This window comes from Martes martes (genome assembly GCF_963455335.1).
Source record: "Martes martes genome assembly, chromosome: 14".
Classification (NCBI taxonomy): Eukaryota; Metazoa; Chordata; class Mammalia; order Carnivora; family Mustelidae; genus Martes; species Martes martes.
Window position 1 is genome coordinate 57,591,738 of NC_137902.1, and position 16,414 is coordinate 57,608,151.

The 16,414-nt window shown below is 35.5% G+C and overlaps 1 protein-coding gene across 2 annotated transcripts in view; it reads left to right on the plus strand.

The window, feature by feature from the left end:
* The window catches only part of HERC4 (HECT and RLD domain containing E3 ubiquitin protein ligase 4), a 130,251-nt gene that overhangs the window by 103,542 nt on the left and 10,295 nt on the right, over positions 1 to 16,414 (plus strand). For both annotated transcript variants that reach the window (XM_080823325.1, XM_080823324.1), the window contains 4 exons: positions 5,931 to 6,097; positions 6,716 to 6,782; positions 9,279 to 9,361; positions 13,656 to 13,839. In XM_080823325.1, the coding sequence (XP_080679451.1) occupies positions 5,931 to 6,097; positions 6,716 to 6,782; positions 9,279 to 9,361; positions 13,656 to 13,839 (501 nt within the window). The remainder of the gene's footprint in view (positions 1 to 5,930; positions 6,098 to 6,715; positions 6,783 to 9,278; positions 9,362 to 13,655; positions 13,840 to 16,414) is intronic.

Consider the following 16,414-nt stretch of genomic DNA (forward strand, 5'->3'; position numbering starts at 1 on the left):
TTAGGTATGTAAATGTTTGTAAATGTTACATATTCTTGAAAAATTGGCGCTTTTCGATTTAAAGTCTGTTTTTGTCTCATATTAGTATAGCCACTCAGCTCTATTTTGGTTATTATTTACTAGGCATATCATTTCTTCAAACTTTCACTTTCAGTCTAGTGTCTTTGGATTTAGAGTGAGGTTTATAGACAGCATATGCAGATCTTCCTAGACTTAAAATGGGGTTATGTTCCAGTAAACCCATTGTAAGTTGGAAATTTTATAGGTCAGCATGGCATTGAATACACCTAACCTGTTGAACATTATATCTTAGCCCAGCCTACATTAAATATGCTCAGTACAGAGGCACTTGGGTGGCTCAGTTGGTTTAAGTGTCTGCCTTTGGCTCAGGTCATGATCCCAGGGTCTTGGGATTGAGCCCTGCGTTGGGCTCCCTGCTCAGTGGGGAGTCTGCTTCTCCCTCTCCTTCTGCCCCTTTCCTTCTACTCATGCTCTCTCTGTCTCTCAAATAAATAAAATCTTTAAAAAAATGCTTAGAACATTTATTTAGCCTACAGTTGGGTAAACTCATCTAACACTAAGCCTGTTTTATAACCAAGTGCTGAATATCACACCTGATTTATTGAATACTGCACTGAAAGTGAAAAAATAAAATGGTTGTATAAGCACAAGGATTTTAAGTGTATTGTCTGTTTACCCTCATGATTGCATGGCTGACTGGGAGCTGTGGCTTACTGTCCCTGCTCAACATCACAAGATTATCATACTGCATATTGCTAGCCCAGGAGAAGAGCAAAATTTAAAATTTGAAGTACAATTTCTGCTGGTACAGATCACTTTTGCACCACTGTAAAACCAAAAAATCTTGTCAAACATTGTAAATTAGGGACCAGCTATCATTGAACAGGGCTTTGTTTTTTAAAAATCCTTTCTGCCAGTCTCTGCCTTTTGATTACAGAATGTAATTCATTTACATTTCAAGTTGTTTGCTTTTTTGTGTGTTTGTTTTTAAAGATTTTATTTATTTGAGGGGTGCCTGGGTGGCTCAGTTGGTTAAAGCCTCTGCCTTCTGCTCAGGTCATGGTCTCAGGGTCCTGGGATCGAGCCCTGCATTGGGCTCTCTGCTTAGCAGGGAGCCTGCTTCCCTATCTCTCTGCTGCCTCTCTGCCTGTCAAATAAATAAAATATCTTTTTAAAAATTTTATTTACTTGAGAAAGAGCAAGAGAGAGATCTGTTATTTCCTTAGTTCTTGCTCTGAGGGTTACAGTTAACACCTTAAATTTACAACAGTCTAGTTTGAATTAATATCAACTTTAGTAGCGTGCAGAAACTGTTCCTAGAATAGCTCTGTTCCTTTCTCTTTGTTATTGTCACACTTTACATCTTTATACATTGTGTGCCTATTAATGTAGATTTGTAATTATTTTATACATTTGAGTTTTGAACCGTATACAGAAAAAAAGTTATAAATCAAAAATACTGTAATTTTAACTTTTATATTTACCTGTATAGCTACCTTTAGCAGAGTTCTTTATTTCTTTGTATGACTTTGAGTTACTGTGTAGCATCCTTTCCTTTCAGCATGGACTTTAGCATTTCTTGTAAGGAAGGTCTGGTAGGAACAAACTCAGTTTGTGTTTTTTTTAATATGAGAGTTCCTGGATATAAAATTCTTGATTGGCAGTTTTTTCTTTCAGCCCTTTAAATATGTCATCCCACTGCCTTTTGGCATGCATGGTTTCTAATTAGAAATCAGCTTGGGGCGCCTGGGTGGCTCAGTGTGTTAAGCCTCTGCCTTCAGCCCAGGTCATGATCTCAGGGTCCTGGGATCAAGCCCCGCATCAGGCTCTCTGCTCAGCGGGGAGCCTGCTTCCCCCTCTCTCTCTGCCTGCCTCTCTGCCTACTTGTCATCTCTCTCTCTCAAATGAATAAAAAAAAATTAAAAAAAAAAAAAAGAAATCAGCTTTTAGTCGCGTTGAAGAGCCCTACTGTGTGGTGAGTTGCTTCTCTTTTCCTGCTTTCAGTACTTGCCATAATTAACTTTAAACTATTAGATTTAAATGTGTCTTAATGTGGATCTTAAGTTTGTCATAGTTGGAGTTTGTTGAGCTGCTTGGGTGTTAGATGTGTGTCTTTTACCAGAATTAGAAAGTTTTCAACCATTTCTTCAAAGGTTCTTTCTGTCTCTTTTTCCCCTCTCCTTGTGGCCCTTTGCTGCTTGTTTAATGGTACGCTTGATGGTATCCCACAGGTATCATAGGCTTTCTTCATATTTCTTCATTCCTTTTTCTTGCTGTTGTTCTACGAAGTAGATAATCTCAACTGACATATTTTCAAGTTTGTGGATTCTTTTTTCTGCCTGCTCAAATCTCTTATACTCCTCCAGTGAATTGTTTCAGTTATTGTACTTTTCAGCTCCAGAATTTTTGCTTGCTTCTTTTCCATAATTTCTATCTCTTTATTATAGTCTCTATTTGATAAGACATTACTGTTCTGTTCTCTTCCCCCACCCCCTGCCCCCCTGGTCTCCTTTAGCTATTTGAGCATATTTAAAAGAGTTGATTTAGGGGCACCTGGGTGGCTCAGTCAGTTAAGTGTTCTGAACACTGGAAAGGGAGGCTAGGATTCTCATTGTTAACTATACATACCTTCATTTGATCATCTTTGTGTGTGTGTGTGTATTTTACATTTTAATTTTTTAAATTACGTTTTTAATTGAAGTATAGTTGACCTTAGTTTCAGGTATGTAACATAGTGATTTAGCATGTGTACAGTATGGAGTGCTCAGTGTGGTAAGTGTAGTTAATCATCTGTCACTATACAAAGTTATTAAAACATCATTGACTATATTCTGTATGCTGCAGTTTATATCCCTGTGACTTATAACTAGAGGTTTGTACCTCTTTATCCCCATGAACCCTTTGATCCCTTTGTTTTAAATGTATCACTTGTTTGAGAATCCAGAGCCACTTTGGCTCATCCTTTCCAGAAAAGCAAGGGACTTTTTACCACTCGTTCTAGTTTTAAGCCTACCTGAGTACCTCTGACTTTCAGAGTCTTATGTTTTACCAACTGAGCTAGCTTAGCTACTTGACTTTAAAGGTATTTCTTTGGTACTTCCAGTTCTTCAGCCTGAAGTACAAATTAACTTCTCATTGGCTTTTCTCTTAGCAATCTACTGTTTAAGTTTCTTCTGCTTTACTGAATCTCAGGTACCAGCCATCTGTCTTACGTTTCATATTTTAAAATATTAACATCTCTTTAATGATATTAAAACCATCCCCTATTCTTTTTTTCTTGTGGGTATATATCATTTTTATTCCTTTATTCTCATTTATAGGGATTTCAGGAGGAAGAGAGATTAACTAACACATTATTCAACCTGCCCTATTTAAAAAGCACTTTCTAAACTTAAACACAGTATAGGACATCAAGGAGGAAAAAGATTTGATCACTGGGGGAAAATGTGACAATTATGCCTAACAAAAGCAAGATTATTAAAAAGCATATAGCAGTCTGGAATATATTTAACAAATATGACACGGTAATATTAACTCCTGGTATATGAAGAATTCAAATATAAATATATATATAAGAAAATATTAGCGGCAGCAGCTCTTTCTGCCCACGGATCCATGCTGTAATAAAATCGTCTTTTTTGCACCAAAGAAAGATAACACTGGCCCCTGAAAGGTAAATGGGCCAAGAATACAAAGGGGCATTTCACAATTACACACAAATCCCTCATTTTCAGTATCACTAATAGACAAAAATATATACTAAAACAAGTTTTTTTCTTTTTGGAGGGGTTTGAGTGAGAAGGATAGAGTGAGAGAAAGAATCTTAAGCAGTCTCCCCACCCAGTGTGGAGCCTGATGCAGGGGCGACTCACTATCAGAACCCTAAGATCTTGACCTGAACTGAAATCAGGAATTGGGTGCTTAAGTGACTGAGCCACCCAGGTGCCCCAAGTTTTCATTTTTTTAATTCAAGTAGAAATGCGTGTTTGTTTGTATACAGATGAAAATGTGGGAAGATAGACATTTTCCTAGACTACAAATGTCAGAGTAAATTGGAATAGGTGTGAACAAAAAGTTTTGAGGTATGCTTAACTGTCATTTGACTTCTAAAATCTTCTTACAAAGCAGAATTTCTCTTAAGCAAATATTCCAAACTGTGGACAAAAATATGTACGGAAGGAGGCACCTGGGTGGCTTAGTCGGTTAAGCATCTGACTCTCGGTTATGGCTCAGGTCATGATCTCAGGGTTGTGAGATCCAGCCCCACTTGGGGCTCCGTGCTCAGCACTGAGTCCACTCGAGATTCTCTCCCTCTTCCTCTGCCCCTCCCCCCACTCTGCTCACACATGCCACTCCCTTGTGCACACTCACTCTCTCTAAAATAAAGTCTTAAAAATATGTGTGTGTATATGCAGAAATGATACCATCTTACTTTGAATATTATGGAATAACATTTATTATGCCTTTACCATGTGCTGTGGGAACTGAGTTGAAAGTATTTTGCATGCATTAATACCATTTCATCCTCACAACAACCTTATGAGATATAAATACTGTTTTTATCTTTGAAAACACTGAGGCTAGATAGTGAATGAGCTAGGTCGAGCTCCAAATCTGATTAAAAAATGTTTTTCTCTTAAGTATCATGCTCACTGAATAAAGATTGGGGTAAATAATGATTCAATGATTTAAAAATCAAAATATCCAACTATAGTAAAATAGCTGATTTAGCAGACCTTGGTACTTTCGTAGGAGCGATATGCAATCATTAAAAAATCATGTTCTAAAAAAAAAAAGTCATGTTCTATGGAGGCTGCTGGGTGACTCAGTCAGTTGGGCGTCCAACTCTTGATCTCACTCAGGTCATGAGTTCAAGCCCCACTCTGGGCTCCATGGCTGTGGCACCTACTTTAAAAAATAATAAAATAAAAGTACATAAGTAGAAATCATGTTCTAGACGAATATTTAATGATATAAGAAAATACTTGTGATTAGACAAAGGAGAAAATTTCACTATATTTTTTTTTAAGATTTTATTTATTTATTTGACAGACAGAGATCACAAGTAGGCAGAGAGGCAGGCAGAGAGAGAAGGAAGCAGGCTCCCTGCTGAGCAGAAAGCCCGATGTGGGGCTCGATCCCAGGACCCTGGGATCATGACCTGAGCTGAAGGCAGCGGCTTAACCCACTGAGCCACCCAGGTGCCCCTCACTATATTTTTAAACTATTTTTTTAAACTTAAACAATGGATGGAAATACATAAAAATATTGTTTAAATTCTTGTTTCTAAGTGATTACAATTTCTTTATGCTTTTTGTTTCCCAAATTTTAAGTGTATAATTTAAATCAGATTAAATGTTCTAGTATTCATTTCATTTATTAATTTAATGCTTAATGATGTGGAAATGCTTATATTTCTGGGGAAAAGGCCACTTGTGAAGTTATACATGTAGTCTGGTTTTAGCTGGATCTTTATTTTGTGAAAATATATTGGGTGGGGGAGCACCTAGATGGCTCAGATGGTTAAGTGTCTGCCTTTGGCTCAGGTTGCAATTTCAAGGTCCTGAGATCAAGCCCCACGTTGGGCTCCCTGCTCAGCAGAGAATCTGCTTCTCCCTCTGCCTCTGCTGCTCCCCTTGCTCCTGCTCTTTCTCTCTCCCTCTCAAATGAATAAATAAAATATTTTTTAAAAAGGAAATATATTGGATGGAAATGTGCAGAAATGCTAATCGTGATACTATCCCATGGAGATGTGATTGAGAATGAGCTTTTTCCTTTGTTATTATTCAGTACTTATTCCCAGATCTTCAAATTTTTCTACTACAAATATGTGTTTTTGTCATCAGAAGAATTTATTATTTTAAAACTTGGAGAAAACACATCTTTCCTTTTTTTTCTGTTATCTTTAGACATTTGAAGACAGTGATTTGTTCCATTTGATTGGTGTTATCTGTGGATTAGCAATTTATAATTTTACTATTGTGGACCTCCATTTTCCTTTGGCTTTGTATAAGAAACTGCTAAAAAAGAAGCCATCCTTGGATGACTTGAAGGAACTAGTACCTGATGTTGGAAGGTTAGTTACAAAAAATGACAAGGGTATTAATAGGGAACGGGAAATGTACAGAAAGCTTTCCTTTTAGGAACAATTGTATTTTGTTCTTCAATTTCTAAAACAAGCAAAAGCCCTTCTGATATTGGAGAATTCTTTGTGTTACCCAGATCCAGAATTTTCTACTGAAAGACTTGTATATATAAAACCATTTGCTTAATTTTTAGTAATTTAACAGTGCTTTTCAAATATCAGATAATAAACTTAGGAAGGTAATGTTTCCTGAGAGTAGTTAAATGATTTATTTGGACTTTTGATTACCTTCATTCCTAGCTGGAATATGTAAAGTTTCTTTTTATTTATTACATAAAATGGAAAAAAATTGTATATAAGTAAGAACAAATGTTGAAAATGGGTGGATACATGGATAAGAATAGATAAAGACCTTAGAGTGATTCTTTTTCCTTCGTAATTGTTCATTTGGTAGCCATTGTATATCTACCATCTGAACAAATATAAAAGTACAGATTAATAAAAGGATTTTATCAAGAATGAATGAGAAATATGTATTTATTCATAACCAAAATAGTCAAAATACCCAATAATGTTTTACCTCAAAGAAACATGTGTATTATTTTGCAGAAGCATGCAGCAGTTACTGGATTATCCAGAAGATGATGTTGAAGAAACATTTTGTCTTAATTTTACGGTAAGATGGAAAGACAGAATAGCCTGATTATTCATCATCCCTTTTATTTAACAGCTGTGCCTTACAGGTTTTGGGTTGTCTTTTTTTTTTTTTTTTTTTTTGGTGGGTGGAATTCTTAATCCATTTTAGCTAACATTTATTGAGCATTAACTATATGCTAGTCACAGTACGTACATTATTTTATTTAATCCTCATAACAGTCCTATGAGATTAGTATTACTATCCTTACTTTACAGATGAAGAAAACTGAAAACAATCATTACATGTCAGAAATAATATTTATACCCAAACCTGTGACTTCAGAGCCTAGTGCTCTATCATTATGCTAAAGATCCTTTACAAATACAAGAGGACCTCTTTATTCAAGTATTCATTTTTGAGTCTACAATTATAAGTGTGTTTAGAGAAGCAAAGGTTATTATACATAGAATATTCAGTAATAAACTTACCACTTTAAAGATTAATTCCTGCTCAGACATCCGTTTCTGCTTCACACTAGTATTTGTCCTTGACCATTTGTCTTACTTTTGAAATGACATACCACAGTAAAAATGCAAATATGTTGGAATGTTATTTGGAAAATAAAATTGCAAATCAAAGATACAGAATTTTGTTAATTCAGTGAAAGGGATGGTGAATAACTTACCCATCCAAATGCAAAGCCATTGACAAACAAGGATCTGGCGGAAGTAGACAGTTGACAAAGAAGAAAAAATAAGCAAGGATTATGAGAAGGGACTTCAGAGTGAAATGATCTGAATATTAAAATTAAACTCTTGGGAAAATAGTAAAACCTTTGGTTTTCTTTTTCTTTTCATTTTAAAAACTTAGTGTATTTGTTTTCTCCCCCAAATAGTCTTCTTTATGATACTGAGGTCAAATCTGCCAGATACTGGATTCTGCTATCACACAATTTTACCAAAAATACTATGTGCCCCCTCAAAAAAGTTTACCCATTTTTTCATCATTTTAAGAATTGGCACATAGTACAGTTGGAAGAAAATTTGGTAGATTTAAGATGAAATAAATGAATTTATTTTAAGAGTTTTTTTCCCCAAGGAAAAGGGTCCTCCTTGGACTTTTTCTTTTTACTATGAAATTTTTAGTTCCCCATTTCAGTTGAATGGTTGGTTTTCCAGTGGTTTAATTCTTCAACTCAGGTTCACTTATAGCAGTATCAATTATCTTTAAACCTTTATTGATTATTTCAGTGGGCTGATACATTGGGTTCCAAACAATATAATTTCTAATTTATCAGTCACCAAGTTTGTGATTGGTTAGTATATTCAAGAACTATGGTAATTTAAACATTCCTTCCCACTGCCATTTCTTAGAAATTTTTAGTGGCTCTTCATTGCTTGCATAGTAATAGCTCTATAATGGGCTTCAAAAAAATTTGTAAATATGACTTTCTTTCTAACCTACATTGTCCCTCTGTTCATGCTGAGTTTTATCACGTCACACATATTCTCTCACTTACCTTATCCTCCTATTTTTTAGGGCCATACATTTTCAGAACTTGATATTTACTCTCATATGTATCCTATCCAGTCTCTGTGCTCAGTCAGAAATCCTTTCCCATCTCAATCTCTTGAGAGCCGACTCAACTTTCTAGGTTCTTTTCAGATGACGTTTCCTCCTTGAGGTCTTTAATACTTCCTCCACCTAGAAGTGAGTGTTCTTTCTTCTGTGGTCTGATAGCGTTTTGTTCATGTCTCTATCATGGCATTTATTTTATTATGCGAAGTTGTTTACATAACACATTTCTCCTCTTTAACTAGATAATAAACTCCACAGCAGGGATTTGTTCATCTCTTACCATCCCACTACCACCACAGTATTTTCTAGATAGCAGGTACTAAAAAAAAAAAAATGTTCTAATAGAAAAGGGCAATATTCCAAAAAGAGGGACTAGAAAGAAAAAATACAAAGGTGGGAATGGTAATATTAATAGGAAAATTAGCAGACTAGTAAGGGAAATAAGAAGTTTCAAAATAATTGTCTTTATAAATCCAATTAATAGCATACTAGAAAAATCACCTGTGATCAAGAATGCAAACAAGGTAGATATTAGGAATACATACATAGTAGTGGTTGTCATGTGAGAAGAATGCAAAGCTGGTCTGGGCTACATACATTTTGACACTTAGATTCTGTCATGTGTACAAAGAAAACATATAGTGTTTTCTAATATAGTGATTGTTCTAAAAAAAAGTTTTGCATATAATAAATACTCAGTTATCTGTTGTTAACTAACCAAACACTTGGTAATTTGTAATTAATTAGTCACAGTAGGACTTCACACTACTACAGAGGATGAAAATTCTAGTTATGGCTTTATGCAGAATTCACAAATAAGCTTATGGTAGTAGCAGAATTTTACCTCAGCTTTATTCTTATATTTAATGAAAGAAAGGTAGAATATAATAATAGGTTATTAAAATCTAATAAGTTTTGAGTCTGACATTGACTTTTCTTAAAAATTTAAATTAATAGATCACAGTTGAAAACTTTGGTGCAACAGAAGTGAAAGAGCTGGTTCTAAATGGTGCAGACACAGCTGTTAACAAACAAAATCGGTAAGTGCATTATAGCAGCATCAGTGGTAGTAATAAGATTCCATAGGCATTTTTCTTCTGTGTATAGAAACATGTCACAACCTTAAGTCTTTACTCAGAAAAAACTTACTTTTTGAATGGTTAGTAAGGAAGTAATTGCCTTTTGCTTCTGAAATCCCTTTAAGACATTACTAAAGTTTGGGATAAAAAGATCATAAACAGGCAAAACAAAGAGAAGAGAGAGGGGACAACCACAAACTCATTTTGAAATCTAGAAAATAGGGTAACTAACTTTAGCCAACCAGAGAAAGCTGCAACATAAGATGGACTGGGAGGAGCCAAGAAGACAGCCAGTTTATGTTGCCAAAGTCTTGGGCATTGAGAATAAAAAATGTTAGAAGGTATATGAGTTTAGGGGAATGCTGGAGACAGAAGGATTGCTGTTGTAAAAAACAAAAACCCATTTTAATTAGTACAGTAGCATGGCAACTTCACCTTTCCAGTCTGGGCAGGTGGTTGAAAATTTATCTTCTGGAGAGATTGAACTAAAGGGACTTTGGATATGCTGGTGGGTGGGCAGGGAGACGACTTTGGATTTGAGTACAGTTAGGCACAGGGTGGGTGAAAGAACTGAAAACAAGTAGATTGATTTACACAGCCCACCTTGGCACTGTATATTGGAGGATTTTTTAGATAAACTGCCTCACTCTTAAATATGAATGGATAGCCAAAGATTGATAGCCCTTTAAGGAAAAACCAAAACAGTTGAGAAGAATGCCAAGGAAAGAGAAACAATGCAGGATGAAGAACAAAACTTCAAAAGAAACTGAAATCAGTATTCTTATCTATATGGATTAAAAATTATTCACTTTTAAGTATCAAAAATTCAATTAAAAATTGGAAAAAAAGATCACTGGAAGAAATTTGTTGAAGAAATGGTATAAAAAAACTTGCAGAATTGAATGACGTACCTTAAAAGACATGCCTTAAAATTGAAAGCATCAAGGGGTGCCTGGGTGGCTCAGTGGGTTAATAAGCCTCTGCCTTCAGCTCAGGTCATGATTTCAGGGTCCTGGGATTGAGCCCCGCATAGGGCCCTCTGCTCAGCAGGGAGCTTGCTTCCCCCTCTCTCTCTGCCTGCCTGTCTGCCTGCTTGTGATTCTTCTCTCTGTGTCAAATAAATAAAATCTTTAAAAAAAAAAAATTGAAAGCATCAAAAGAGTGGGGGGAAGACATACCAAGGCAAAATAGAATTTCAAAATCCCCAGGGGAAAAAAGGATCCTAAAACCTTCCAGGAAAAAAAAAAGTATGCCATATACAAAGAATTAAGAATCAGAATAACATCAAATGTCTAAAGAATGACACTGGAGCTAGGAGATCAAAATCCTGGGAAAAAATTACTTTTTAACTTTGAATTCTGTATCTGTCAAGTATGTCAGTGTATATTAAAACATCTTCTTGCATCCAGAGTCTCAGATACCTACTTCCAGTGCAGTTTTTATAGGAAGTTACAGGAGAATGTGTTCCACCAAACAAGGAATTAAACCAAAAAAGAGAAAGACACATGATCAAAAAAAAAAAAAACAAACCACATAGGATCCAATATAGAAGAGAGGCAAAGAGGATTCCTTCTGCAGGAACAGCAATGTGTAGGTTTAGGAAGAGCAACCAAAGTGGGTGAAATCAAGAGGATGGAAGGCTCCAGAAGAAAAATACAACTGATGCTCCCTTATGTGATCCTCCCTAGAGTTGAATGAGTCTAAAGGAGGTTAACATTTCTGTTGAAGTTAGAGATGAAGTAGCAAATTAGAGAAGCAGAAGTTCTTTTTAAGAAAAGGCCAGTAACCCTAAAATACTCTAGCTTAATTCTGAATAATATTTATAATCATAAAAATATTAACTTTAGTGAATAGTGAACCGAAATTGTTATAATGGGAGCTTTGGGGGAGACAAAGTGAGAATGGGCCAAGTAAATAAAAGGTAAATCTTCACCTTCCAACAGTAGATAATCAGTTCATTAGATTATATTTTAAATTGAAAATTAAGGAATAACAATAAAATTAGGTTGTTGAAGTTTGAAGGTAAATATCAGAAGGAATAGCAAAAAGTTAAGAATTTGCCTTCAAGTATCTGAAATTTCTAAAGGTGCAAGACAAAATTGGTTCATTCTCTACTGTGGTACAATTCCTTAGACAGAGCTAGCTTATTGGCTTTTGCAAGGGACTTTATCCAAATGGTTATAATCTTGGTTCTGCTACTTCGAAGCTGTGTAACTGTAGGAATGTCTCCATGCCTCAGTCTCCCTTTTCTGTAAAACGTGATGTTAAATTGTACCTATTTCATGAGGCTATTTTGAGGATTAAATGAGGCAATAATTCTGAGATGTTTAGAATAGTGTCTAGCACATGTACGTGCTCAGTAAATGTTGGCTGTTAGGAGTATTACTGTTTGACATTTTAAACTGTGCATATGTCTTACTTTGATTAAAAATAAAGCTGTTTTTAAAATGTGAAAAAATTTAGGTTTTTCTAACTTTTAAAAAAATGGTTTTGAAAAACTTTGTGATTTAGATAGGTTTATTCCTGCTTTTAAAGATCTTGTTTAGTTTTTTTTATCTAGTTTAGAAACAATTTAAAGAATTTTATCTTTGTATTACCATTCCTACTTAGATAATAAAAGTGTTGAAGATAAAAATGTTAGCACATAAAATAATTTAGCCTTTTGTGTTTAAGGCCCTTAACTAGTACAGATAAATTTCGCTTTCCAATTAGATGAATTATAAAATTATGCATTACAAAATTACCTGCTGCTTTTCATCAGAGCCTAATAGTATATGCTATTGATTTTTTCCTTAGGCCTTCCCAATTTTATATTACAATGGCCTCCTTTAACTTTTTTTTCCTCTTTTTAAATTCACTTTGGGGCACCTGGGTGGACTGCCTTCAGCTCAGATCATGATCCTGGAGTCCCGGGATCCAGTCCCGCATTGGGCTCCCTGCTTGGCAGGGAGTCTGCTTCTCCCTTTAACCCTCCCCTTCTCATGCTCTCTCTCTCTCATTCTCTCTCTCTCAAATAAGTTAAAAAAAGTAAATAAATTCACTTTGGAATTATTTTATAATAATTTTATAATTTGCTAAGATAACTGAATTTGCCAGTATTCCCATTTGTAGAATTATCCTTTTTAATTTGGAAGACAGGAGTAAAAAATATTGAAATCATCTGGTACCCCTTCTCATTATTTGTTTGACTAGATAGCTGCATAAAATATTTGTGGCTAACAGAACAAATTGAATAAACTATAGTGCTAATTATTAGGTAAAGAGGACTTTTTTTTTTTTTTAATAGTTTCCTTGCAGGAAAAAGCATCAGAAGTGTTTATGTGTGTGTGGGTACATGTATGTGTATGCACATAATTTTGAAAAGAAAACTGTACTTGTAATCTTTTAATGATTATCCTAAAAGAGTGCTTAATAACCCTTTTGGTATTTAGTTTTTAAAATAAATTTTATTGGGACACCTGGCTTGCCTAATAAGTAGAGCACGTGACTCTTAATCTCTGGCTCATGAGTTTAAGCCCCACGTCAGACACAGAGCCTACTTTAAAAAAAAAAACAAAACAAAATTTTGTATTCAGATTCTTGAACCCTGAGGAAAAGCAGACTGTTGTTTGCTAATAGTCTGAATCCCAAAGCTCTCATTTTTTTATCACCTGATATTTTTAACAGATGAATCTTTTTAGGGATACATGTGGAGTGGTGCATATAAATCTCAACAGTTTGTGAGTATTGAAAAATTATTTTGGGGGCGCCTGGGTGGCTCAGTCATTAAGCGACTGCCTTTGGCTCAGGTCATGATCCCAGAGTCCTGGGATCAAGCCCCACATTGGGTTCCTTGCTCAGTGGGAAGCCTGCTTCTCCCTCTCACACTCCCCTTGCATGTGTTCCCTCTCTCACTGTGTCTCTCTCTGTCAAATAAGTAAATAAAATCTTTTAAAAAATTATTTTGGTAGACATTTGTGTCATCATTCTTCCCACTAGGAAATAACATTTTACCTCAGAATAGCTTCATTTACGTTAGGCTATGAATGATAGATTAAGTCTACATGCATCCTAGATAATACTGGATTTTTGTATAGAAAGAATAATTAACTTCTCTGCAAAGACTTTGGCCACTTAGAATCCTAGTCATACTTTCTCAGTTTAAACATAAGTAATAACTGTACAGGAGCACTCAAACTTTTAATGAGACTACGTATCTATTCTCCATAAAAAAAGATTTTTATATTCTTTGCCATGTGTGCCTTTTCATTTCTAGGCAGGAGTTTGTTGATGCTTATGTGGATTACATATTCAATAAATCAGTGGCTTCCTTGTTTGATGCTTTTCATGCGGGCTTTCATAAGGTCTGTGGAGGAAAAGTTCTTCAACTCTTCCAGCCAAATGAACTACAAGCAATGGTTATTGGAAATACAAATTATGATTGGAAGGAACTGGAAAAGGTAGGGGAAAACAAATCTATGAATTGTTTTAACGGAAAGGCAAAAGGAAAATATGACTTATTGATGGAAAAATTGCCCTCTCACTTACTGTTTTCCATTTTACACTATTACTGTCCTATTTACAGGAAAACACTGTACCCTTCTTCCTCCACAATTAATGAATTTTACTTGTAAATGAATTAGATAGCATTTTTGTATTTGTGGTAGTGATAGTTTTTGTATGGAAAAATGTCATTTATGACAGAGGTCAGATGGAAGTCCAGCTAAACTGAGTTTTCATTCTGCCCAGTCATAGGAAAACCATTATGAAAAGCACTCACATTGCTTAAGATTGTTTTCTTTTTTTCCTGATTATTCTCAATGTTAAATCTTTTAGCAAAGAGTAAATAATATTCATGATCTTCATCACTAGTGCCTTAACCAATAAAGGGATCTTTAAGAAGAAGATTAGGAATTTTTAAACTTTTTTTCTTTTCCTTCTTTGTACAAAGAATTCTCAGATATTTCTTCAGATAAACATCGAATAAAAAGTGCTAGGCTAGATCAGCTTTGAGAAAGATGTATGCAAGTTTGACTTACAAGTTTTTCCATCTTTGTTCTGTACCCCTGAAGCACATAATACATTATATGTGAATTTTAAAAAATTCAACACACACACAAAAATAATTTTTTCTTATTTGTAATCTAGAAAACACCTGATAAATTCTTGCAGTATGAGTTTGATATGGGGCACCTGGGTGACTCAGTCAGTTAGGCTTCCCGCCTTTGGCTTGAGGTCATAATCCTGGGGTCCTGGGATTGATCCCCACATTGGGCTCCCTACTGCTTCTCCCACTCCCTCACCCTCTGCCCCTGCTCCTGTTCTCTTTCTCTCTCACTCACTCTCTCAGATAATTTGTAAAAGTTTGATATATAACAACACCTATTAAGTTAGCTAACATCACAAAATACAGTAAGTCTAACAAAGGATACAGAGCATTGGGAACTTCCATACATTGCTCTGGGAATACAAATGGTATGGCCACTTTGGAAACAGTTTGGCATTTTCTTATAAAGTTAAATATGCGCTTACCACATGAGCTAGCAGTTATACTCTAAGGTATTAAGTTATGTTCATACAAAAATCTATAAGCAAGGGGGTATGGGGCATTATTGTTTAATGGGTATTGAGTTTCAGTTTAGCCAGATGAAGAGTTCTGGAGATGGATGGTGGTGATGGTTGCATAACAGCGTGAATGTACTTAATGCCACCAAACTGTACACTTAAAAAGGGTTAAGATGGTGAACTTCGTTATAGGTATTTTACCACAGTTTTTTTTTTAATTGTGTTTTTAAAAATCTGCAAACATGTCAAAAACTGTAAACAACCCCAGATGTCCTTCAGTGGGTGAATGGATAAACCAGCCTAGGGTATATCCATACAGTAGAATACTGAGCAATAAAAAGGGATACATTCCTGATATATGCGACATTTGGGATGACTCAGAGTCCTTACACAGTGTGAAGAAGGATTATATACTGTATGATTCCATGTACATGACATTTTTGAAGAGACAAAAATATGGTGAAGTGGGCTGGCAGGAGTGGGTATGTGACGGGAGAGGGTAGCACTAAAGAGTTCTTTGGGGCGATGAAGTGTTCCGTGTCCTGATTGTGGTGGTAGGTACACGAGTTGATACATGTGCTTAAAACTCACAGAACTATACACACACCAGAAAAGGCCAATTTTACCCTTTAATAATTCAGGGAATACATTTTTTAAATTAAAAAATAATTAGGACTTCTAGTTAGTTAAACATACTAGAATAAACATGTTCTTTCTCTGCTCCTTTCCAGAATCTCACTAGAATGACAATAATGGAATAAAAATAGGAATACACAGAAAAAAATATAAAAATACCATTAACAAGAGAGAAAAAATAGTTTTTGAAGACAGAAAATGCAGGGATGGATGAGTGACTAGAGCAAAGAAAATTGAATTCTAAGCCTCCTGAGGGACAGGGTTTTTAAGAGGCAACCCATTTCACACCCTAGAATTTCTAAAAGGCTCAGAAATTGGTACATCATGTTACCGTGGTGGCAAGATGAATGGTTAGGCTAAAAGCAGTAGAATTACTTCAGAGCTAATTTAAGGGATTGTTAGACTACTCAGGTTCTTTCTCTCACACAGCAAAAGACAACTGTAGGGAGAGCCACAGAATCTGGGAAACCAGGAAGAACTGAGGAAATCTGATAGGCAAGCTTAAATCCTCCGGGAAGGAGATTGAAGATGTCTTTTTTTGGTCAAATTGATCTGCTCAAGAGAAGAAAGCTGTACTGACCTTAAGGAGATCCTAGTGGAAATGGATTCTACTCCAGTCACCCTAAAATGAAAAATGATACAGTGGCCTCTCATCACACTTTACATCCTACACAATTTGTCCTTTTTGCCTCCTCTCTTACCATTCTTTTTCTCACTTACACTACTTCAGCCTTAACAGCTTCTTTGCTGAGCCAGTCCTGGGACCTTTCTATTTCCCTATGCCCGGAACTCTTTTCACCTTGATAAGTCTGAAAGGGTTCTTGCTTTTTACTT